Raw genomic sequence first — 25,414 nt, 5'->3', positions numbered from 1 at the left:
AGGATAGAAAGCTTTGTTGTACTTGATTATAATAATCCAGGAAAAGGAGTAGGACAAAAACAGACAGATGAATAGTGACAGGCAGTGAAAAGATAACTTGGAGAAGAAATATTTGAGCCTTCGAAAAGCCACTCACTAAGACTGAATGACAGATGGAAAATTTCTAGAGCAGCTACCCAAATCCAGAGGGAGGGATGACACTCAGAAAAGACCAATTTGATGCATGCCTCCCAATGAGGACCAGAGGGACTATTAAAAAGATAGAGGTAAAGGAGAATCTGGCAGAAAATTAGTCATTTTTTAGTAGTTGTTTCAAAGATCCTAAATCACATGAGCTTGACATGCAAAGGTATAAACTTATTAAGACAATTTAACTATCAGTTTATTTGGAAACTCAATCTAAAAAAGTAACCTGCATCAAAGTTGTAAATATATTCTCTTTTGAATAAGTACTTTCTGCTAGGTGAACACAAAAGATTCAGGTTAAGCTAGGCCCTGGTGGGGCTTAATCCTCATGGGAGAGGTATCAAGAAGACAGGTATTCCTCTAAAGATGTTTCCTTATTGCTCATCTAGCTCAGTGAATATCCCCTCTTTTCAGAGAGACACTCAGGAAAGTTAGAATTTTTACCAATTTTCTAAACTGGAGGGTGATCTTTGACTCATAGTGAACTTTTCCCTTCTTAGAAATATTAACTCCTGCTACTAACAGATCTGAAAGCTAATTCCTTATCCTGTGTTCAGATTTATTTGAATCCAGGTAAAAATAACTGCTTACAGGAATATAATGATTTCTAGAAAAGCAAAGACTGCAAAAGTCTAACCCAAAAGTTCTTTTATTTGATTAAATACCAAAGCATATTTTTCCACTCTGGTTAAGGGGTTACTGAAAGTCAAGAGAATCATGAGTAGAGAAAAACACTTAGAAATGATAAAGAGAGCATTAACACTAGTACAGCAAGTTAGTACACGATTTTCAATTTTAGCATGTTAATTTGCACAGATTTTTCATGCTATCCGAAAGCAGACCATTCCTATTCAGTATGCTGTGGTAGTTTATTTTTTGGGTTTGGGACCACTTAAAATTTTTTTCATATAAATTAATGGTAACAGTGTGCCTAGACCCAAAAAAAACAACCTACCACATGATACTAAATAAGAACATTCTACTTCCAGATGAGGGTGGTGGTGGAGCACCTGTATCGCATATACCAACTCTAACAATTGCAATGTATTATAGTAATTCATGCACTTCATACATTCAAGGCACATATAATCCCCAAATGGGGTGACACATTCTCCTTATCTTCTCTGATTCAGAGCCTTTTTAATTTCAATGCAAAAATGTTTTTCACTCTACAGAAATGAAGAAAAGGATTTCTTGCCTTGGACATTTCATGATCACCAATAAGAACTCATACACCTAACTGCCCTAAACTGTTTTAGCTCTGTATGCCACAGGGAATTTAATATGCTGGAGTCAGGTGGCATCCACAGTACACCCACAGTAGAGCAGTATAGGTGTTTCTCAACCCAGAGCTCTACAAAAGAATTAAGGTCCAATGGCCAAAGCATCAGTTTATGCATGTAACAAATTAACTTCCCTATGCTCTAGAAAGCTTATTTTAAAATAATTGCCCCAGATCAGCTAGAACAGCAGGAGCTGGGGTCCAACCCCATCAGACTCTTATATCCTGAGACAGAGAAGATGCTTTGAATGTGTGTAGAGTGAGAAGCCATAGCTCAGTTACTGAAAGTGAATTAGCTCCCTCGTAATAGCAGAGTGGAGAGGGCACAGGCTCAAGCTGCCTTCCCTAACTCCTCTTGTTGGCATGGCTGGTCACATCTGGGTGCACCTCAAAAAATCTAGCCAGTCTGACGAAAAACTGCAATGGCAAAAGCCCTAGAGTAAGCGCATATAACTGCCTGATCCTTAATACCAGCTTGTCAATACACTCCTTTCCAAATCAAAACCATGAAAACTACAAGAGAGCCCAGTCTAGTTCTACTGTCTAATTTCCTCATCTCCCTTTGGTTTGTCTCTATGCTACATGTATCCTAAACATGTGTTACTCCCAATGTTCCAAATGCTGCACCCAGGAATCCAAATGTTCAACTTGCTGCTCATTAATGGCTTCTAAAACATCAAGTACATACTGCCCAGTCCACCATGCCACAAGGGAGCTGGGACGTATTCCCCTCAGCCACAGAACAGAGGTGTCTCCTTATCACCACAAAGCAAAGACCGATATGGTGCCTTCCTTTCACAGAATGAAAACACTGCCTTGTGATAAAGACACTGACCAAGAATTTCTAAAGAAACAAATATAAAAAGAATTGAGCAAGTAGACCATAGACTACAGGCAGAGAACGGCTGCATTAAGAGCTTCATTTCCCTATACTAAAGAGTGCACAGTTGTCTGTCCAGCATCCCCATCTCATAGGGATAGTCCTGTCTCTACATTTAAATCCTTTTCTTAGCAACTTCCTAGATCTCCTCCACAGTACTAAACATTTCAGTCCCTATCCCAACATCAAGATGTATAAACTGTGAAAGGAGGATTTATTTCAACTAACCAAATGCACAAGTTATTTTAATTTCTAGTCCAAGAAGTCTGACCATTAAAAGGTGTTTTGGACACAAAATCCCCTTCCTTCCAAAGCTCCTCACCTTAGAAGAAATACAATAGAGGAATTCTCCTATTTCTAAATGAGTCAAGAGCCAAGAGGCCTATTTCTCTGCATTAATCCATTCCCCAAATTCCTCAAAAATGCAGTTTTAAAAATTTTAGTGGGAAGCTTGATTCTTATCAAATACTCCCTAAGGTATATAGATTTCAATTAAAACCTGAGCAATCTAACTAAGAAGTGAAATTTTCTTCAAATTAAATGAATTTTCTAGAGTGATTGTTTCTCTTAGGAAGTATCTCTAACATTGAGAATTTGGAAGCAGATTTAATATCCCAAACACAAAGATGCTATGAAAACAGAATATTCTAAATTTTCTAGTTCGAAGCCAAATATCCTTAAGATTTTAAGCAATTGCAGTTTTGTGCCAGACATGACGAGGTTGTCCCCTGAACTTAAGCAGCTCACCAGAAATATCCCAAACGCGCACAGTCTGGTCCAGACTGGCTGATACAACCAGATCTTCTGATGGGTGGAACTGAGCGCACATTACATAATGGTTGTGTCCTGTTAACACACTGCAAGAAGACAGAAAATACCAAATTAGAGGTAGGTAAAAATACACTCCTACACAATAAATGCAGTTCTCCACATTCAACAGATGTAGATTCAATTACAGCAGGTCCTCAAATAACATTGTTTCATTCATTCATTTAGTTGAAACACTGATGAGGAAAAAAACATTCCTAGCCAGAGTTACTGTCTATGTGAAGTTGGCCCATTCTGCCCATGTCTGCATGATTTCTCTGGGGACTTCCATTTCTTCCTATATCTCAGAGATGTACATGTGAGGTTCACTGACATGGTCTATATTGTCCCAGTTGGAGTGAGCAGAGTTTGGATGAGGTTACCCTGCAATGGAAGGGTGACTACCCAGGATTCAGTCCCATCTTGTGCCTGGTCTGCTAGAACACAACAATTCTGGTTGGAAATGAATGAATACAAATCATTGTTTAATATTAGAAGTGTTCTGGGTCTTTATTTAGAAGTTTGATGATGTTTTTGTGACCATAAATAAGCCATAGGAACTTAACTCTTGTTAAAATTGGTTTCCTTACACACTGTTTCACTTGAGGTTGCAATTTCCAAAAAAACCTATTATTAAGTACCTATAGATGACAGTAATTGAGGGTTTACTGTATATATTTTTTTGGGAGGTAAAGGTTGGTCATCTTAACAATTCTCAACTAATAATAATTAGCACGACCAGCTATTTTAATTATGGCTCTCATCTTGCCGCTAAAGCTTTAATATTTAAATATTACTAATTTCAGAAGAACTGAGATTATACAGCTCTCCTCTCAGATTAAAGACATTAAAATATTAAAATAAATGGAATTTTAGTAATTCACACTGGAAACTGTTACAGTACAGTGGGCACCTTTTAAAGGACATCACTTTTTCATGGGACGCTCTAGACCCAAACACAAAGCAGAACACAAGTCTAGACCTTGACTCAGATTTTAGGGAACAGAACTGAAAACCAGCTAAAAGTTTTTTTTACAAAAGCCTACCTACATGATCTTCTTTCCCTAGAAGAAATGACTAGAAAATCCAGATTCACCCTTTACTCATGAGACTGCCTTTGTATTTACCTTTATACTTAAAAGGACCTTACTAATACAATGAGTAATTAACCAGGAGGCATCGCCTTTAGGGGAAAGGCGATGTCTGTCCTGAGAAGCTGACTGATGAAGAATGAAGACTCTGTGAACCCTCTGTCACTGCTTTACCAGACACAGGTCCTAGACTGCCAGTTCCATACACGGATGGTCTGATCATCAGAGGCACTCAGAATCCAAGGATATTCCTGAAAGATAGTCCAGACAAAGGGTTTGAACAGTAAACAAATATGTTCTTTCAGACTTCTGTAACAACTTCTCTCTTTGGAGGCAGAATGCCATTGCCTAATGTCTAGATGGTCATTTGTTCTGGGCAAGCATCTTTAGCAAGTCCTTTAATACACTAAGAAATAGTTCCTATTAAATAGATTATCTTTTAAGTGGTTATCATTCAAATGTCTTAGGTATAATTTTCACAATCATTCTATCCTAGAACTTTTTTAATTTCTCAAAAGCAACAAAGTATATTAGCCATGAAATTCTTACTTCATTATATTCCTTCTAATTCAATTCAAGAGTCTTAGTTTACTGAAAATCAAGGAACTATACAAGTTAATTCCAACAGCAAACAATTATAGAGAGATCTCATCAAGTTAGGACTGATTCAAGAGGTAGGGAGTCTACCTATAACTCAGAATAACTGTTACCTGGAAAATCAAAGATAGTAAGCCTGGTCAAGGGAACAGTTCTTACCAGATTTTCAAACCCTAGGATAGAATCACATGATTGGAATGCTTCAAAACATTTTATCAAAACACAATCTTGCCTTGACTTCTCCAGATACTGCTAAATAAAACCCCATCTGGGTCTAGCCTGCAAACTTGTGTTTGCTAGTTCAGCACACTTAAAATCAAATTTCTACTTTCTTCTACAGAGAAACAATGGTTTCCTCACAGAGTCCACTAAATCAAATTAAATTAAATATAACCTTGAGTTCTTCCTTTTGCAGAAAGAAACAAAACAAAAAGGTCAATACCATAGATTCTACAAGAGCTACTCCATAACACAGTTCTGTTATCACAGCATGGATTCTTGAGGATCAGTAGAAAATTCTTCAGGGGAACTGAAGAATGCTCTAAAAGTAAAGTCATGGCTACTTACATGATGAAAAAATGTAGTGCGGATATAATCTAAGTGCCCAAGCAATGTGAAAAGGCAGCGTCGAAGCTTGTAATTCCAAACCTGCAAAGAGAAATCCAACTAAGGAATAGGACATATAGGTCATGAACCTCTAAAAGGCTCAGGTCTCTCAATAAACAAATTTAGACTTACATTTGGCATTTCTAAATAGGTAGGAACCTTGATACAGAGTCTTGTTTAAGGTTAGAGGCAAAAAGACCAAGAATGAAGATATGTATCAGCTAAACAATATATGGGGAGTTAAAAAATGCAAGGCTAGTAGAAAGCCTAAAGATTAAAATTGTGGAAATATTTTTCCTTTCTTTGGGGAGAAAGTATCTCCACTTAACATGAGATAAGATGATCTATATCCAGGGTTTAACTTATAACTTCTTTTGACTGCATACTGAATTTGAATACAGACCCCTAAGTGCTTTGCTTATCACCTTAGCTGAAGAGCAAAAAAAAAAAAAAAAGAAACAGATACCATGACTCCAAAGGAAGGAATACTATAACACACGATGGCATCATCTTCTCTTATACCCCTAATTTGATGGTAAATGATGCTCATACATTCATGGTCTGTTCTCATCTATCACACAGGTTTTAACTTATTCCTATGGGAAGTACTATGTTACTCAGGTTGAGCTAAGCCAAAAAAAAAAAAAAAATCATATTTAGACAAGCTGAGCCATCTACCAAAGTACCAGGCATCACTGGATACAACTGAAGAGGATAAAACCAGGACCATCTAGATAAGACAGCTTATGCTCCCTATCCAGAAAACATCTCCAAAGGTGCAAAATCAAGACACTTTTTTTTCTTCATTAACATTAACACTTGTTTGTAATCTATCCAAGCCAACTGTTACATTCATTTTTTATACTTAAAAAATTTTAATTTTCTTTTATATATTAGAAAAAAATGCTATCATTTCCTGCAACAAATGTGAACCACCCAGAAGTATGATTACCCAAAGAAGAATGTAATCTCCCTAAAGGCAAGGTCGTTTGTCCACCATGTTCAAATATATGCTGAGCACCTAGCATAGTGATTAACACATACTAGGTGCTCAATAGGTGTGTGTAGAAATAAGTAAAGGTGAATATTGGTAACATGAAAAGTGAAGCAGTCAACACCTTCACCATCACCTGCTGAATCATCTATAAATATGTATATACACTGTGGAGTTTGAGTTTCACACAAAAATTAAATCATACCACAAATAGCTTTTTCCTTCTCTGTAGAGTTCAGTGCTTTGAAATTTCATATTTCTCACTTCAAGCTGTCTTTTCTCCTATATGGTCCTCTAACAAACTCCAGAACAGTGAATCCTAAAAAACCTATAGGGTTTTAGACTCTGGCCATTTGCTGATCTTGCCATCTTACTCTTTGTAAATTAAGACTGATTATTCTAATTCTACATTAATCTGGATACAGCAAACAATATTATGATGTACAAACATAACTTTTCTAGATAATCTTCCTTTCATCAGAGAAATAAATTAAAACCACAGCGTAGTAACATTACATATCCAGTAGCTAGCTAAGACAATTTCTTTATGTAAAAACAACTTTATGGAGATGTAATAAAGGCCAGAGGTGTGGGGAAGGGAGGGTGAGAGGATTCACCAGAGACAGAGTGGGGGAACAGGCAGACTGACTGAAATACACCACTGAAGGGAGCAATGGGCGAGTCAGGAGAGGTCTGCTACGCCATGTGGGTTAGCTCCCTGGCGGGGGATTGAACTCATGCTGCAGTGGCTGCAGATAGCTTGTGCCACCAGGGTGGCCCCCAGTCATACCTTAATCTTATAGTCATCTCCTCCAGAAACAAACAATGGTTGCTGCTTATGGAAGTCAATGCCTCGCACTGGACCTGGAAAGAAGAAAGGCAGTGGATATTAAAGAGAGCCCTACTCCCTACTCTGTAAGGTGATCCTGATGGAGGATTTTTCAGTTCTACCCCTCCATATTTGTTAACCCCAATGTAACTAATGCCAAACAGGATCAAGCTACTCCAGAGACACTATTTATATCTCTTCAAATTTCTTACTAGAAACTGTTATCTTACCATCATGTTCATCAAACTTGTCAATGAGGGTGCACATCCGATAGTCCCATAACTGGATGACCCCATTGTGTAAACTTGTCAGGATCCAGGGCCTTTTGGGGTGAAAACTGAGCCCTGCAACAAACAGGAGAATGATACAATGAGTGTACTAAGCCCCACAATATCACCTGTTAATTCTAGTAAGAAAAAGTAACGACGAGGTTAACCCTAGGTTCATGTATTCACTGGCTACCAGACATTGTGAATTTCATGTCATCTGAGGCCGGGTTTTTAATATATTCCTATAAACACTGTTGGGCTTTGTTTTAGGAATTAAGTTATTTGGAATCAGTTGATCCTTTAAAGACTTGCTCTAAGGTTTGATAGGGTGGGTCCACAGCAGTACTTAGGTTTAATTTGACAATGCTCATCTGAAATCTCTACATGATGACCCATAGTATCAGGAGATCTTTTCATTCTGGTAGTAGGAACTCAAACTATTCCCAGTCCTCTGTGAGCTCCAGGAATTGTTCTGCTTTCTCTTCTTCAGTGGTTCTTTCCCAGGCTTTGGGTGGTTTCCTCACATGAACAAGGAGATCACTACTCAAAGGTTTTTTCATTAAACACTTTACATTAAACACAATTGTTCTGTTTTTTTTTTTTTTTAGAATGATGATTCTGTAGAAGAACTGGGGTATGGGCTAGAGCTACAGGTGGTAAAAGGATTCCCCAGAGACAGAGTGGTGAGCAGGGCAGGCGGATTTAGTGAAATACACTGCTAAGGGGAACAGTGATGTGACAGGACAGGTCTGCTGCACCATATGTGGGAAAGCTCCCTGGCCAGGGATCAAACTCAGGTCGCAGCTAGTGACCTGATAGTGCTACGACTAACACCTAGGCCACCAGGGAGGCCCAGCATAATTCTTCTTCTAAACTGTCCACTTTTCCATTAAGTTGTTCATTTTTTCCATTACAGTATATAAGAACACTTATTAGTGGACACTGACTCAAATACTACGACGTCCGCCCCCCCCACACACACACTGCCGACAAGACATTAGGAACAGAAAACTCAAGGTTCATGAAGAGTCATTTGCAACCATCCAGAAATCTTTAGTGACACTAGTCTTACAATCAAGGTTCCCACAGAACTCAGAATCTATTCTCACATTAATAATGGCTTCCAGGGGCCTCCCTGGTGGCGCAAAGGGTTAAGATGCAACTTATGAAGCTACCTGCAGCTACTGCAGCATGAGTTTGCCCCCTGGCAGGGGAGCTACCCACATGGGGCAGCAGACCTCTCGTGTCTCGCCTGCTGCTACCCTCAGCAGTGCACTTCGGTCAATCTGCCTGTTCTGTTCCCTACTCTGTCTCTGGTGAATCCTCACACACACATCCCCACACACACACCTCTGGCCTATACCCTAGTACTTGTATGCATATATAAATAAATCTTTTTTAAAAAAGTGATGGCTTCCAGGGGCCTCCCTGGTGTTGCAAGGGATTAAGTCTCAGGATTATGAAGCTATCCACAGCCACTGCAGCACGAGTTCCATCCCCGGCCAGGGAGCTACCCACATGGTGCAGCAGGCCTCTCCAGTCTCGCCCACTTCTCCCATCAGTAGTGTATTTCAGTAGATTTGCCTGTTCTGCTCCCCACTCTGTCTCCGATGAATCTTCTCACCTCCCTGCACCTCTGGCCTACACCGCAGCTCTTGCATACATAAATAAATCTTTAAAAATGGCTTCCAGTTTTTGGGTTACTCATTCTACACCAGGCACTATAATAAGTTTTTCTCATATACCCCCTCATCTTGATTCCCTCTGTAAGAGAATGTTGCTTATTCACATATTACAAATGAGGAGACAGATTTAGAAAGGTTAGGAAAGTCACTCAAGGTGAGTGAACATTTAGTTTGTTAGTAAACATTTCAGGATTCCAAAGCAGGTCCATCTGACTTCAAAGACCAAGTTCCTAAGCACTTTGCTATGCCACATACTAAACATTTGAATATTTAATATTAGCAATTATTGATATTACTAGTATTGACTATAGACTATCACTAAATATTCAAGGCATGTATTTTTTCCAAGTTTAAGGAGATCTTATTTCTCTGCCTTTTCCATTCTAATATTCCAAGAGATTAACCCCATTTGCCCTCTACTCCCATTCACTGATACTCAAATTCTAGAGTTGTCATATTTAAGTAAAAACAAAGATGCCTAGGTAAATTTTAATTTCTGATAAACAATGAAACATGCCAAAATCTATGTGCTGTTTATCTGAAACAGATTTAATTAGGTGTGCTATATTTTATCTGGCAACTTTATCAATCTCAGACCTCGGAGTTACAGGCTTCAACGTCCTATTAACAGTGGAAACAACGTATCCTGATGCGGTGCAGCCAGGGCCCCATAGAGAGAGACGGCAAGTGCTGGACTCCAAAACTGTTACTGACTTGGATCGAAAGGCAGACGTCACCCCTCACAGCCACCCCTCACAACCCCCTAAGGCGACTCCCCACTTCGCGGTCACCGGTCCTGGGAAAAAAACAAGGTTGGAAAATAGGCCCGGGAAGAAGGGGAAGAACCGGAGGCGGACCGCGGGGTCCACACTGGGCGGATACTACCCGAATTAGGGGGTCTTGCCGGGGGTCCCACGGAAACGCCGGGAAAAAGGCCTTCCTCCCGCGCCCTTTCCCCTGACAGCACGTCCCGGGCACCCAGCCTCTGGCTTCCCCTTCGTCCTCGCCGCTACCTTTGACTCGCGCGCTCTTGGTCTCGAACTTGGTTAGCATCTCGCCGGCCTTGGCTCCGAGGGGCTAAGCCGAGGCGCCGCCGCCCCGCTGGACTCCGCTACCCTCCACGTCAGCGCCCTCCGTGCCGGAAGTTCCAGACACAGACTTCCGGGTCCTGAGTCCCGGCCACAGAGACGTCGGGTGTGTCCTAGAGAGGCCTGCAGCCCGGGGACCGCCGCTTCCGCTCCGAGAGCAAGATGGCCGCAGCTGGGGGCGGCTCCACGGCCAGCTGGGGCAGTTGTGGCCTTCGCCTTCTGTCATTCTGCGTCCTGCTGGCAGGTGAGGCTCCCCGCTGAGAACTCACTCTGTGAAAAGCTCCTACTGGCTCACCGCAGCGCCATCCCGGCTGGTCCCTTGGCCCCCCCAGTTCCCCGCCCTTAACTTCCCTGTCTCTTTCGTTCCCGCAACTGAAGTTCCCCAGTGGCCTGTCCCCTTCTCCTGCGGAGCGCGACTTGTCCTCTCTTCCTCCAGCCCTCTTGCCGCCTCCAGCCAACTGCCCCATTGTGTTCAGGCCCCTTCTCGCCCTCAGCACAACTCCCCGTGAGTCCAGCGCCTCCTTATCCCCTTAGTCCTAGCACCCCACCCGCAATCACAAAGACAGGTGTCTGGGTCCAGCGTTTTCCCAGCAGTGAGGTTTTAAGGGGAGTCCCTAGTTTGGGGGCTACAGCCGCTTCAAGGGGTTGGGTCCTTGTTCCTTCTCTCTTCATTCCACCTAAACTGGCATACTGGCCTCTGCCTCCATGGGTAAAGTGAACCTGAGGTGGGGTATGGCCACTTTTAGCTGTTCAGAAGTGAAATAAGGGAGGAGGTTATCTCTGTGTGCTGTTTGCTTGTTGCACACATCGTTTTGCCTTTCTCGTTGTTGAGACCCTAAAGTGCAAACGTGGCTATAGATAACTGTGACTGAGTCTCCCCAAATTCACATCTTCTTTAAAAATCCCAAAAGGAGATGCTGTAGGTGCCCCACAGTGACCTCACGAAGTGACATGCTGATGTTAGATTATGACAGGTGTGTTCACACTCATGGAAGAATGCCCCAGGAAGATTTTTGTCATGATTTCTATTCTTAGAGTGGCATCTGTATCAGCTTATTAGTAATATACATATTACTAGCATACCAATTTACATACTACTGCAACATTGCAGTTGTCCATGCGACGAGAAGCTGCAAGTTAAATGCCTTTCTTTTGGCAAATCAAGTTTTCTCTCTTTTATCTTCTTTGTCAGTTACTGTGTGCAATTCTTAGTAACTCTGTGAGGCACATAAATGGATGAATGTATCTGTTCTTAATTGTGTGCCCAGAAGTGGGAAGAATGGGCATCAGCCCCATTTTAGAAATTATGATATTGAATGATATCATCGTTGAGGTGAGCTAGTAACTTCTACTGATGGTTCAGTTTCTTCTAACATTTTTTCCTCTTCTGATCAGGTTTGTGCTGGGGAAACTCAGTGGAGAGGAAGATCTACATCCCCTTAAATAAAACAGCTCCCTGTGTTCGTCTGCTCAATGCTACTCATCAGATTGGCTGCCAGTGTGAGTTGAAGTTGGGATTTGTGTTGTGCCCATTGATATTTCTGTCTGTGCCCTATACATTAAGATCCAAGTTGTGCCTTGGAAATCTCAGCCACAAATTAGACTCTATAGGTTTGAAGTGATAAAGAACCTTCTGTCAAACCAGGCAAGATCATTAAACTGCCCACTCAGCACCTTACACATGCATCTTGTTTAACCTGGCAGCCCATGAAGTAGCTGCTCTTGCTATCCACTTTATAAACAAGGAAACAGAGAAGGAGGGTGTCTTTTCCCAGGTCATTTTGGTAATAAGTGATGAAGCTAGGATTAGCGCCCCAGTGATCCAAGTTCTAAGACAGTATTTTTTTTTTTAAATAGAGGCATGTTTTTATTTATTTATTTATTTGTTTGTTTGTTTTGTTTATACAAGCACTGGGTACAGTCAGAAGCGCGGGAGGGTGAGAGAATTCACCAGAGCCAGAGCAGGGAGCAGAGCAGGCAGAAGGACCGAAATACACTGCTGAGGGGAGCAGCGGGCGGCAGGAGAGGTCTGAGCGCCATGTGGGACCCTCCTCTGGTGGCCGGGGAGCAGCTGGGGATCGAACCGGCGCCGCGGAGGCTGCGGGCAGCTTCGCAACCCAGCGCTCTACCGCTGCGCCACCGGGGAGGCCCGACAGGATTTTTTTTTTTAAGATTTATTTATTTTTATGCAAGAACTGGGGTACAGGCCAGAGGCATAGGAGGGTGAGAGGATTCACCAGAGACAGAGCGGGGAGCAGAACAGGCACTCGGGCCGAAATACACTGCTGAGGGGAGCAGTGGGCATGACAAGAGAGGTCTGCTGTGCCATGTGGGTATCTCCCTGGCCAGCCGGCTGGGAATTGAACCCGTGCTCCAGAGGCTGCGGACAGCTTCACAGTGCTGCGCTCAACCCGCTGCACCACTGGGGAGGCCCCTAAGGTAGGATTCTTAACCACCCAGTAGGTCAAGTAAAAAACTATCCTGTTTTTAATGCAGAAAGACATTTCATATCCCACTGCCCCCACTCATCTTTTTGGGATGAAATGTGCTTTTGTAAGGCCATTAAATGAACTGTTTGAAGAGAAGGCATTGAGAAAATCATATAGTTGCAAGAGGAATTAGTGAAGTGTGGGGACTTGTTTTTATGCTTTGTAATGTGCTCCAAATCAGGGTATCATCACAACATGGCTATAAAACTATAAAAGGAGGGAAAATTGAGATCTGAAGGCTGAATCCCATTCCCTCTGCTGCTAATCTGCTGTCTTCAGACTCAGTTCTTCTGGGGATAGAAGCTTTGTCAGAATGTAGCTTTGTAGGGAGGCAGGAACTTAAGGTCTGATCGTGGTTTTTTCATCATCAAATTGGTCTCTGAATTTCAGTTTACTTTTGTAGAAATGGTTAGACTATACCTGTACCACACTCAAAATCAAATTGCCTTTTATTAGCTGTTTGGTGAGGATGCTGAGTGCTTAATGTGGACTCACCAGTACTGTATGGTTGTCTGAACCTCTGCACTTAGAAGAAGAAAACTAATACTCTGGAAGTGAAGGGCTTGCTCATGGTGGTGGTTACTGCTTTTCTGCTTTCCTCCCCTGAACTTTGTACTCTGTTGATTATCTCATGTCCATGCCTGCTACAGGATGTGCTTGGGAGTAGGATATCTGGTTCCAAACAGCTCCAAGTGAAAGATTTGTTGGACTTGATTCTTGCACTGCATTTGTGGGTAGAAGAGATCTGTGTGGGCTGAGAGCAGACTGCTAATTTCGTTGGAGCACCAGTCTGGTGCTAAAGGGTAGGCCCCCATCCTCCTGGAGCCAGGCTCTAAGATTCCCCCTTTGGGGATGAGTCATGGACTATAATGTTCTTAGAACAACCATGAAAGTGTGCAAAGCAGCCTCTAGAAAATGAAACCAGGGGCCTCCCTCGTGGCGCAGCGGTTGAGCACTGGGTTGCAAAGCTGCCCGCAGCCTCTGCGGCGCCGGTTCGATCCCCAGCTGCTCCCCGGCCACCAGAGGAGGGTCCCACATGGCGCTCAGACCTCTCCTGCCGCCCGCTGCTCCCCTCAGCAGTGTACTTCAGTCCTTCTGCCTGCTCTGCTCCCTGCTCTGGCTCTGGTGAATTCTCTCACCCTCCCGCACTTCTGACTGTACCCAGTGCATGTATAAACAAAGAAACAAACACAAATAAATAAATAAAACATGCCTCTATAAAAAAAAAATATATATATTTAAAAAAAAAAAAAAAAAGAAAATGAAGCCAAACGCAGAGAAACAGGGGTGGGGCTGGACTCTGCTTCTTCATTAAGATCTTGTTTCCTTTTTAACCTGTTTATTGTAGGTCTGACTTTATCATATCTGTTTGTCCTGAGCAAGCCGTGCCCTCTTTAATTAGAGTTGCTAACGTGATAAATTGAGGAGAAAGATTTTCTGATTATAATGGCTTAATTTTTTATTATCATACCTTGTTTCAGTGGACCCTTTGAAAGTATGCAAAAGGAACAACGAGTAATTTTCCTTTCCTTCATTCATTTTATTTCCTTTTGTAATCTGTTCCCATGGTATGAGATAAATAGAGGTGGAAAAGTTGCCAGAGAAAGTAAGTATGGTGCTTGAGATGACACTGGCAGTGACTGGAACCGAGGTTAGACTCCAGGATTTTTCCGTCTATTGTCAGAGCTTGCTTTCCTCCTTGGAACTGAAGTTATATATATTTTATTTGCCAGGCTAGCTTTTCCTTTTCCCATGTTTTAAATGCTGTTGTTTTATTTACAACTGCCATTTGTAACTAGATTTTTACTGAAGTTATTCCAGTTTCTGATACTCCCCTGTAGCTGATTATCACTGCCAACATGAGCTTATTAAGTTTTGACTACATATAAGATTTAGTTGAAAGTTGGAGACCTGTTTCCATGTCTAGATTTTACCAGATGCCAAGGGAGAAAAATTCTAACTTTGCTGGCAGTTGAAAAGTACTTATGGGTTTTGTTTCATGTGTATTATGATTTTTTCAGTGCCTTGTTCTAGAGCCATAATTCTCATGCTGTGTATAATAAAGAACCACTGGTGGTGTGCTTTGAAAATACACATAGCTGGCCTCACCTTTTGAGATGTTAATTTAGTAGATGGAAGGTAAAGCCCAGGCATCTGTATTTTTTGAAACACCAAAATGATTCTGATACACAGCCAGGGTGAGAACTGCTGCCCAAAACAATTTATGAATGGCACCTCCTTTTTTGAGTGAGGAGAAGAGGGATGAACACAGATCTATCTCAAGGAAGTTGAGGGATGTTGTTACATAGAAGTCAAGACATTCTGAACCAGGGACATCCATCCTCTAGTGCAGTGCTTCCCAGTCTTTTCACATCAGAGACACACAGATGTTATTTGTATAGCCTGCTAGCCTGCTAGGAACATCCTAGCACATACAGAAAGGACATCCTGGGATAACGAACAAGGCTGCTCCTGGCTAGGGGTAACCAGACTTACCCGAAAAGGATGGGAGTCAGTAGTCACACATCTCTTAACTCATGCCAGGCCTATGAGTTAGGAAGCACTGTTTTCAAGATCTCAGAATTTTTGATTAACTTTACCTAAAACTGGCCCAAAGCAAGTAAAGTCATTTCCAAATAGGACAAAAGGAAGGAGAGGCAGGAAGGCTGCTAGGCCCGAGGAAATGTGCAGTTTTACAGTGGAAAATTCAGTCTAGAACTCCAAGCTAGAGGCCTAGAACCTGCCATTTCCTGAAGAAAATCAAGGTGTGAAAATTAGGAAAACACTTTGGCAAGACAGTGAGGATTAGAGAGCCTTTCTGACATTGAGTGAACAGACCTCTGCTGAGCAGTCCTCTTGAGCTCCTTTCCTTTGTCCCCCATTCTGTGGGGCAGTTCAGCCTTCAAGGGCAGAGGCAACTGCACTAGCCCCAGTGGATTGTGACATCCCTGGGGGATAAAAGGCCTGCAGAATCAGGGAGGCAAAATCAGAACTGTCACCTGTGAGAGTTTTACCCTCACTGTCTGTCCTGGCAGCTTCCATCAGTGGGGACACAGGAGTTATCCACGTGGTGGAGAAGGCGGAAGACCTGCAGTGGGTGCTGACAGATGGCCCCAACCCCCCATATGTGGTGCTGCTGGAGGGCACACTCTTCACCAGGTGAGACAGGAGTACCTGTAGGGGTGCACACATCCCTCACACAGAATGAATGAGTTTGAGTCCTGAGCTCAGATTGGGTCACCCAGAAGTTAGAGATTGGAAAGGTAAGAAACAAATCAAACCAGTGTGACATTGGTTTCCACTCTTAGGGCAGCATAGCAGGTTACCAGATACCTTCCTGTTTTTCTTCATGGTACTCCCTCCTTAATGTAGGGATCTGATGGATAAGCTGAAGGGGAAAAACACCCGAATTGCCGGACTCGCAGTATCCTTGGCCAAGCCCAGCCCGGCCACCGGCTTCTCGCCCAGTGTGCAGTGCCCCAATGATGGGTTTGGTAAGAGCCTTAGAGGATCAGGGGAACTGGTGTCACTTGAAGCTCATTGTTGCTTTGTGTGTGTGTGTGTGTGTGTGTCTTTATGTGTGTGAGCAGCTGACTCCCAAACAGAAGATGGTGTTTCTTAGTCTCTGCCACTCATGCCTTCCTTCTCCTGCTTCCCACTCCTCCGCTGACCTTCCCTCCTCCCTTTGTGGCACATGTGCAGACCCCTAATTGCACAGTCAGGGGCTCCCTATTACTAGTGCCTGTTTGACCATAGGTGAGATGCTTGCTTCTTTGAGTCAGTTCCTCTGGACCGCTTAGTCCCAATGCTGCCATTGCCTTAAAAGCTATGAGGTCTCTAAGTACTTGGTATCTCCTTCCCCCCTTCAGGCATTTACTCAAGCTCCTATGGACCAGAGTTTGCTCACTGCAAAGAAGTGGTGTGGAATACTCTGGGTGATGGCTTGGCCTATGAAGATTTTAGTTTCCCCATCTTTCTTCTAGAAGATGAAAATGAAACCAAAGTCATCAAGCAGGTAATGACTGCGTTGGCCCCAAGCAGCCCCAGTATTATTATCCAGGTTCTCCTGTCTGGGGGTCCAATCTACCAGTGTACCCTCTGAAAGACAGAAGCTCTATGAAGAGCAAAGACGCTTCTTTTCCCTCACCCTCCCCCCCCTTTGCCATTTCTCTCCAGTCTGGTATCATGGCATTACAGGATTTAGACTGAAAAAAATGTAAAGGATATTTAATGTGAGACAAGGTATATATATAACCCCTTGTTAAGAACCCCAGTCACGGCCTCCCTGGTGGCGCAGGGGTTAAAGTAGTGCTACCAAGCTATCACCAGCCACTGCAACATGAGTTCGATCCCCAGCCAGGGAGGTGACCCACATGGTGCAGCAGACCTCTCCTGACTCTCCTGCTGCTCCCCTCAGCAGTGAATTTCAGTAGATCTGCATGTTCTGCTCCCGACTGTCGCTGGTGAATCCTCTCACCCGCTGAGCCCCAGTTCTTATATGCGTACATGAATAAAATAAATTAAAAAAAAAAAAAACCCAATTAGGTAAAAAAGAGCAGCATTGGACTTGGAATTGAGAGAGTTGGTTCAGTAAGTTCTGAAGTTCCTTTAGCTATAATATTCTCTAATTCTGGTCACACTGCTTTGTTTTGACACATAGCAGTTAAGAGATTTGTCTAAAGTTACATGGTGAGTTGATTTCAAACCAGCTCAAATTTGGCTTTGGTCTCCAGTTCTGTGCACTTTATAGCCTATCACACTCGGAGCAGTGACTAAGGTCCAGACTGGGCTGGGCTGTTTGGGATGAGGGAATTCCACCCACCCCCACTTAGTCACCAAGTCTGCCCCTTCACACCTCCTGACAAGCTGTATCTTTGACCTTACAGCATTTGTGTTGTGTGTGGACAAATGTAGATCAGGGACAGATGTGGGCCTGGTTTAAGGATGGAGTGGGGCTCCAGGCTGCTGCTCAGTGGACTGTCTCCCTTGCAGTGCTATCGAGACCACAACCTGGGTCAGAACGGCTCTGCGCCCACCTTCCCCCTGTGTGCCATGCAGCTCTTCTCACACATGCACGCCGTCATCAGCACTGTCACCTGCATGCGGCGCAGCTCCATCCAGAGCACTTTCAGCATCAACCCAGGTGGGACGCCAGGGACCACCCAGGGAGAAGAGGGGGCTGGGCACCAGCAGGGCACACTGGGTAAAAGAGTAGAAGAAACAGTTCTGGGCATTGAGACAGTTTGTTGTATGGTTGGTGGAGGCTGTGGCAGAGCCAACCTGGAGCAGCAGAGGGAGAGAAGATGGCTCCTGGGGTGCTGGTCAGTGGGTCACAGGGGCCTTCCTGCTTTCTCTGTCTCTTACCCACCCTCTCCCTGTCCCCATCTCCCATTGACTCACTGTTTGTCCTGTTTAGAGATTGTGTGTGACCCTCTGTCTGACTACAACGTATGGAGCATGCTCCGGCCTATAAATACATCAGGGACCCTGGAGCCAGAGAACAGGGTTGTGGTTGCTGCCACCCGGGTGAGTGTTGGCCCTGACTGCGTGGCTAGGCTGCGCAGAAGGGCTGGCAGGCCTTCCTCAGGCCTATCAGGTTTCAGAGTTGCTGCCTGGGAGCCTTGGTGCAGTGGGGTGGGCTGTTGGCCTCTAGTCCTGGCAGTCATCCTAGCTAGTCACCCCAGGAAGTGTGTATTCTCTTGGCTAGCCAGGATGGTGAGTAGGGCTTGGTCCTAATTTCCATTTCCACATTGCCCCCTGCTTTTCTACACCAGTTGGACAGCCGATCCTTCTTTTGGAATGTGGCCCCTGGGGCTGAAAGCACAGTTGCCTCCTTTGTCACCCAGCTGGCTGCAGCGGAAGCTTTGCAGAAGGCCCCTGATGTGACCACCCTGCCCCGCAATGTCATGTTTGTCTTCTTTCAAGGGGTAAGGGTGCTGGGGTGGGGGTAGGGGCTGGATAAAGTGGGAGTGGCTGTGACTTCTCATCACTGACCCAAGTTGTTACTCAGCTGAGAGCTTCTATACCCATCTTCATATGTTTCCCTTCAAGTCCCCCATTTCAAACACTTGTGCCCTGACCTGGAGTTGGTGGACTGCCAGCTCTCCCTCCCCCTTAATAGAATCTATTTTCAGTATCTTTTTTTATTCTCTGGACCCCTTTACTGGCACCTTCACCCAAGATCCCCAAGGCTCTTATCCCTCCACTGGACCCCTCCAGCCTGGCCCAGAATAAGGAAAAGCAGTCCTGGCTGCATTGGCGGGTAGGGGAGAATCAAGGGGCGTGGAACAGCTGATATCTGCCTCAGGCTTTGACGGAGGCCGCCCTCATCATTCTGGGCTCGGGAAGCCCTGTGATGCATGTGTGAGGGACAGTCCCAGCTGGACAGTGAGAGGGGAAGAAAGCTGGTCACATGACTGAGAGCCGGCCAGCAGTGAAATGCCATGAGATGCAGCCTTCAAAGCTTTGATGGTCTGACCTTAAGGAACCACAGCTGCCCTGACCCTCTGGAATCTGTCCCTCCCCCAATCTCTACCCTCAGGAAACATTTGACTACATCGGTAGCTCAAGGATGGTCTACGACATGGAGAAGGGCAAGTTTCCTGTGCAGCTGGAGAACATCGACTCCTTTGTGGAGCTGGGACAGGTGGGCAGCCCAGGTCCTCTGTCCTCCTTCCACATAGAGGTCCTCCTTTGTTCTGTTGTCCGTTCTGCAGGTATCACCTCCTCTTCCTTGACTCCTCTTCTGAGCCCACTCCTTTCTCCCAGGATGGGCTAATACGGGGGACTGAATATAAATGTGGCTTCTTTATCCTCCACCCAGGTGGCCCTAAGAAATTCACTAGAGCTTTGGATGCACACAGACCCCATGTCTCAGAAAAATGATTCTGTGCAGAAGCAGGTAAACTGAGCATCTCTCCTCACTGTCTATTCAACATTTGGGAATGGGAGCACCATGCCCACCAGGGCCTGTGAGACAGCACTCTAGGTTGGGTGTTGGGTAAAGGATGGACAGTATGGCTGCTCCAACTCCTCGACAGACTGTGAGCTCAGCAGCATCATTTCTTGGGATGGGCAGCTGTCTGATGGGCCTGTGCCCATTAAGGACTGTCATGGTCCCTTTCCTCCCTGCTGCCTGGAAATCCCTACCCATTGCCTGGCCATGCCAGCCCCACCATTCTCACTGCTGTTCGAGACCCTTCCTGCCCTCACATCTAGCTTCAGAAAAGCCTGTTTCCCTCCATGGGCACCACCCTATCTGGACTCCTGTGCAGCATCAGCACAGTGTTGTCCACTGTTTGTATCTAGTTCTGCACAAGAGACAAGTGATGTGTCCATGAAGCTAGGATAAACCTGGGAACAGCGGGTTTACCTACAGAGATGAAAACACAGGTTTTAGCCTTCTTTGTGCATAGTTTCCTACCCTAGAAAGGATGGTGAGAGCTACAGGAATTTTAGAATCCTGATTCCCAAAGACTTGAGGGTTAGGTCTCAGGTAACAGGCCAGTCCCCTAAGCAGGGGATTTGAGCATTTCATTCCTAATCGAGACCTTCTGCTTCTCATCCTGGCTGCCATCTCTCCCTGTCTCCCCAGGTGGAGGCACTTCTGAACACGCTGAACAACAGTGCCACTGGTGTCCCTACCGTGGTCCTCAAGAGACCCAACCAGTCCCAACCCCTCCCACCATCTTCCCTGCAGCGGTTTCTCCGGGCTCGCAATATCTCTGGCGTTGTCCTTACGGACCACTCTGCTGCCTTCCATAACCGGTAAGGAGCACCAGCCTCTTCCTTTCCTTGAAGAGTCTGTTTTGTCTTCTGGGTTCCTTCTCCCCACACCTCCCCCCAGCGGCCGGGGATGGAACCGGCACTGCAGAGGCTGTGGGCAGCTTCGCAACCCAATGCTCAACCGCTGCGCCACCGGGGAGGCCCTGAACATTTTTGGATTGATTCTGTGGGCAGCATTTTTTGATGGTAAAGGCTGGGGGGCTGTCCTCATCCCTTTCCTAAGTTCCACCTCCTGTAGCTCCCCCAGGAGCACCAAGGTGGTTGACCTGGTGGTAGTATAGATCTGTGAGCAGACCTGGTCCTGGTACCTATTAATCCTGTCGTGGCTACTCAAGCCATCCTTTGGAACAGTCAGGTGTTCTGACACTGTGTGGCAGACTCTCAGTGTCATCTTAGCTGTCCTCCATCACCACCCCAAAGACACAGGTGTTTCCCTTGTTTAAACAGTCTTTGAGAGGAAGAGATTTCCCTCTCCCTGGTCTTTTCTACCTTTCTGTCAGAGAAGTTTCTGTCTGATAACCCCCAATCCCCATTCACCTCCCTGTTCCCCACCTCCTGGCTCTATGCCCCTGGATGAATAGTGCTTGAGGGCACATGGGGGGCACTTGAGAAGGGAGGGGGCAGGGGCACAGAGTGTGGCTAGGTTGATGCTTGCTTTCCTGGCAGTTATTACCAGAGCATTTACGACACTGCTGAGAACATCAACATCAGCTATCCCAAAGGGAAGAGCCCAGAAGAGGACCTGAATGTGGTCACAGACACTGCCAAGGTAGCTCACCAGGCAGGGGAGGCCTGGCTGGGGCCTGGTGGGAGCAGGGAAGAGAGTTAGAGTATCAGATCTTGGGTAGAGGGATGACCACTCAGCTCCTATCACTGCCACAGGCCCTGGCAGATGTGGCCACGCTGCTGGGACGCGCCCTGTACCAGCTTGCAGGAGGCACCAACTTCACAGACTCCATCCAGGCTGATCCCCACACGGTAAGAGTGAGCAGGCGCTGACTTCTGCTGTCCCCAACTACACAGCAGCTGCCCTATCCCATAAGTCCCCCAGCATGGAGTTTGGCATGCCTGTACAGCCAGTGGGGACTTCTGAGGCAGAGAGCTCTGGGTGGGCCTATGAGCACCCAGTGAGCCAGCCACTGCCTCCCAAGCCCAGCAGGTCTGGGTCCCACCCTCGATGGATCATCACTGATAACTCTCTCTGGACTCAATTCCAAGTACTCTTGTCTCTGTCCCAATCGTAGGTCACCCGCCTGCTCTATGGGTTCCTGGTTAGAGCCAATAACTCCTGGTTCCAGTCCATCCTCAGGCAAGACCTACGTGCCTACTTGGGTAAGCAGCTGGTGTGGGGGTGGGACCCTTAGCCCAGAAAAGAAGTAGAAGAAAAGTCTTTTTGTTTAAATCTTTACTTTTTTCCCCTTTTCCTCTCTATTTTCTTTTCTACCCTTTTCCTTTCCTTTCCCTGATATTTGTTGGATCCTTTCCTCTTACCCTTTTCTCGGACTCCTGCCAATCTTGGATCATTCCTACCTGCATCCGTCCTTCTACCCACCCACCTTCCTGCCCTCTGCTCTTCTACAGGGGACGGGCCTCTGCAGCACTACATCGCTGTCTCCAGCCCCACCAACACTACGTACGTTGTGCAGTACGCCCTGGCAAACCTGACTGGCATGGTGGTCGACCTTACTCGAGAGCAGTGTCAGGACCCAAGTAAAGTCCCCACTGAGAACAAGGATGTGAGTGGCAGTGGGTGTCGGTGGTGCCTGTGGGGCCCTTTCTGGGGAATGTGGGATAGTCTCCTGGCCCACTTGGACCCAGGAGATTGGGATGGAGAGGTGGGCGGGGGGATGCAGCCCTTCGACTAAGAGTTGAAGAGACAGAAGCCTGGGTGGGAGCACGCCATCTGGGGAAAGATGTGAGGGAAGGCAACAGCCCGTGCTGTGGTCTGTCTTCTTTTGCAGCTGTATGAATACTCGTGGGTGCAGGGTCCTTTGGACTCCAATGGGACAGAGCGGCTGCCCCACTGTGTGCGTTCCACGGCACGGCTGGCCAGGGCCTTGTCCCCTGCCTTTGAACTGAGGCAGTGGGGCTCCACAGAATACTCTACATGGACAGAGAGCCGCTGGAAGGACATCAGTGCCCGGATATTTCTGATAGCCAGCAAGGAGCTTGAGGTGAGGGGGGAGAGAAGATAGCAGAGGCCACGTCACCTCCTCCTGCTCTTGTCCCTTCTCTTGTTTGCCCCATCCATCCCTTGAGAACCAGGGCGGCCCATGAGGAGGCTTGCTTTCCCTGGTAGTTAGAAACTTCATTCTGGGCCCAGGGGGTTGCTCTTCACTCCAGGGACCCAATCGCCCTCCATAGGCTGCCCCCGGGCTCTCCCGGCACCCTAGGGATGGGTCCCTCTAATACTAGATTCCTGTCACAGGTAAGTGAGAGGGCATTGCCAGAGGCATTAGTCTCGAGCCCTACAGTCGGATGCTTACGTCTAAGTCATACAAAACGGAAGCTGACCAGAGGCTCTAGAATTCACTTTTCAAATGGGGAAGCACTGCCTGCGATGGCCCAATCCATGGTGCTCTCGCCCCCTTCAGAGTCCCAGTGCCCTGGCCCCCAGTCCCGGAGCCTTACCCCAACTGCACTGAGTTCTGAGAGCACCCTCTCCCTGCCCCCACAGTTCATCACCCTGATGGTGGGCTTCGGCATCCTTGTCTTCTCGCTCGTTGTCACCTACTGCATCAATGCCAAAGCTGACGTCCTCTTCATTGCTCCCCGGGAGCCGGGAGCCGTGTCTTACTGAGGTGGACTCCAGGTTGTCCTGCCAGCTCTGCACTTCACTTCCTGGTCACTGTCCCGCTGGGACAGAAGCCACTAGCTTGTCACTGGAATCTCTAGGCCTGGCTCAGCCTGGGTCTAACAGAGAGGTGGGACTGCCAGCAAGAGACTGTGAGAGATAAACAAGTCGCCCTCCCCAGCTCCCCTCCTGGCTGCCATTCACTCTCCTCTTTCTCCCCCACTGCATTCCGGGATCACAAATAGAAGCACATGCTCCTATTTGACTCCCTTAATTCCCACCTTAACGTCCTCTTTTTCTCGGCACTCTTCTATCCTACATCTGTCCTGTCCAAGCCCCCAACCCCCACGCCTGCCCTACCCTGCCACCCTCCTGATCAGGGAGAAGAACTTGGGCTGAAGCCAGGAACAAGCCCCAGGAGGATGAGGAACCACAGGCCCAGCCTACATCCCTTCTCACTGTCCTCCTCCAGGCCCTTCGATGGCACAGCAGTGTGGGCACGCTGCTGGGTGGGTGTGCAACCTCCAGCCCACAGTGCTTGGTCATCATTTTTACTACGCTGTAATATCTATTTTTGTTGGGTCCCCCCACCTTGTTTTGGGTGTAAATATATAAATAGCAAGTTTCGTTAAAATAGGTCCCACACAACGTGTACCGTTACCTGTTTTTTCTGGACTGGAAGTCATGAAATTGTCACCTCACACACTCACTCCTGGGTCTCCAGAGGCCCATAGAAAGCTCTGTCAAAGGTAGTATGTCCACCCAGTTTTTCTTGTAAGAACAGTGTTAGCATAGTTTGTCCTCCTTCGTATTAGATGAGTGTTTATTTGCTCAGACTGGCCAGAGTACATTGGTGAGGGAGTCCACTCTGACCCTTGAGGGGAGAGACAGATAGACACCACCAGGTGTGAGCAGTATGATAAGTGGGACACTTACAGTAGTAAGTTAGGGGGCTCAGCCACCTAGAAGCATTGGGGTTGCACCTCAGAGTCCCTGGGTGGAAGCACAGAGCTGAGCAGAGGCCCAGCCGTGTTAGGGATTTGGAGTTTCTTGTGTGCCTGAACCTTAGGTTCGGCAGGATGGGCTGGGAGTACGGCCCACTAAGACCTTTGGGCTCTCTATTGATTGTGGTGGGTATTGCACAGACCAGACAAGAACTGTTTTGGATACTTCTAGAAAGAGAGCCTCTGGTCTTTGGAGAGTGTCTAACTCCTTGGGCCTTTGTGGAGACAAAATTCCAAAATAGAGCAGAATTGCTAAATGTTGGAGTCACTGAAGGGAAAGAAAGTCATAGGAGCACAGCTGAAGCCAGTTTTCTCCCAGTCCTGAGGGCAGTAGGGGATGCGGGACTAGCCCTTGGGTGCTCCCCTTAGGCCCCTACTTGGGCTATTTACCTTTCTATACCCTGCTGAGAGATGGTGGTTTTTCTGGAGGTTTCTCTCCAAGTTCCCTCGGGCAGGTTTGGGGTTCTGAGGTGTGGATAGGCACCCTGCTGTTCCCCTGCCTCTGAGCTGGAGCGGCTGTGTGCTCTGCTGGCGGAAGGGAGCCGAGCACAGCTGCCACGTCTGGGCTGCCTCCATGCCTCCCTCGGCCAAGGGGTCTCCCAACGGATGAACAGTGAGCTCCCGCATCCTGCTGGCTGCTCCAGAGGCAGGGAGGTGGCTGCCACCAGAGAGGGGATTAAGGGGAGGTAGGGGGCTGTGCAGCGCCAGGGATGGGTGGTTGGAAAGGAGGTGCAGATGCAGACCCTTCAGATACCTGTCCCCCAAACTGGGCTCTTCGTATAACTTTGGAGAGGTCATGCTCTGTGGGTGGCCTGACCCTCAGGCCCCCTTTCTGAGCCTGAGGTCTGGCTCTTCACCAGGTGAATCCTGTTCCCTAGAGACTACAGGACCTTGGCAGGCAGCATTTTGGGGCCACAAGCTTCTCAGTTCCTCAGCCTCCCTCTCCCACTTGCTGCAGGCCATCTGAAATATGTCATTTCCCAGCCCCCTCCCCAACGGGCTTTCCTCCCTCTCTGCGCCTTGCCCAT

General features: G+C 46.4%; 2 protein-coding genes across 3 annotated transcripts in view; one reads left to right on the top strand and one right to left on the bottom strand.

Moving 5' to 3' along the window:
- Window positions 1-10,385, bottom strand: part of COPA (COPI coat complex subunit alpha) — a 42,636-nt gene extending 32,251 nt beyond the window's left edge. For both annotated transcript variants that reach the window (XM_037506667.2, XM_037506668.2), the window contains exons 1-6: window positions 10,240-10,385; window positions 7,503-7,616; window positions 7,234-7,307; window positions 5,411-5,491; window positions 4,421-4,497; window positions 3,096-3,205 (exon numbers count right to left, since the gene is read on the bottom strand). In XM_037506667.2, the coding sequence (XP_037362564.1) occupies window positions 3,096-3,205; window positions 4,421-4,497; window positions 5,411-5,491; window positions 7,234-7,307; window positions 7,503-7,616; window positions 10,240-10,279 (496 nt within the window). In that variant the 5' untranslated portion in view covers window positions 10,280-10,385. The remainder of the gene's footprint in view (window positions 1-3,095; window positions 3,206-4,420; window positions 4,498-5,410; window positions 5,492-7,233; window positions 7,308-7,502; window positions 7,617-10,239) is intronic.
- A 50-nt stretch (window positions 10,386-10,435) lies between these two features.
- NCSTN (nicastrin) lies at window positions 10,436-24,759 on the top strand. Its single transcript, XM_037506669.2, has 17 exons — window positions 10,436-10,558; window positions 11,710-11,814; window positions 15,839-15,962; window positions 16,176-16,297; window positions 16,673-16,818; window positions 17,796-17,946; window positions 18,220-18,329; window positions 18,578-18,730; window positions 19,345-19,449; window positions 19,627-19,704; window positions 20,398-20,570; window positions 21,255-21,357; window positions 21,471-21,566; window positions 21,833-21,920; window positions 22,170-22,324; window positions 22,550-22,762; window positions 23,266-24,759. Exons 1-17 carry the CDS (start codon window positions 10,477-10,479, stop codon window positions 23,386-23,388), a joined length of 2,127 nt encoding a protein of 708 aa, XP_037362566.1. The 5' UTR covers window positions 10,436-10,476; the 3' UTR covers window positions 23,389-24,759.
- The last annotated feature ends 655 nt before the right edge of the window (window positions 24,760-25,414 follow it).

This window comes from Talpa occidentalis, unplaced genomic scaffold (assembly GCF_014898055.3).
Source record: "Talpa occidentalis isolate TD23 unplaced genomic scaffold, MPIMG_talOcc4v2.1 talOcc4.12, whole genome shotgun sequence".
NCBI lineage: Eukaryota > Metazoa > Chordata > Mammalia > Eulipotyphla > Talpidae > Talpa > Talpa occidentalis.
This window is presented reverse-complemented; position numbering and strand designations above follow the sequence as displayed.

Excerpts from the sequence above, each read along its gene's own strand:
- NCSTN (XM_037506669.2), top strand. The coding sequence starts at position 10,477 with ATGGCCGCAGCTGGGGGCGGCTCCACGGCCAGCTGGGGCAGTTGTGGC. Across the intron at positions 10,559-11,709 it reads ATTCTGCGTCCTGCTGGCAG|GTTTGTGCTGGGGAAACTCA; the intron begins GTGAGGCTCCCC and ends TCTTCTGATCAG. Across the intron at positions 19,705-20,397 it reads ATGATTCTGTGCAGAAGCAG|GTGGAGGCACTTCTGAACAC; the intron begins GTAAACTGAGCA and ends CTGTCTCCCCAG.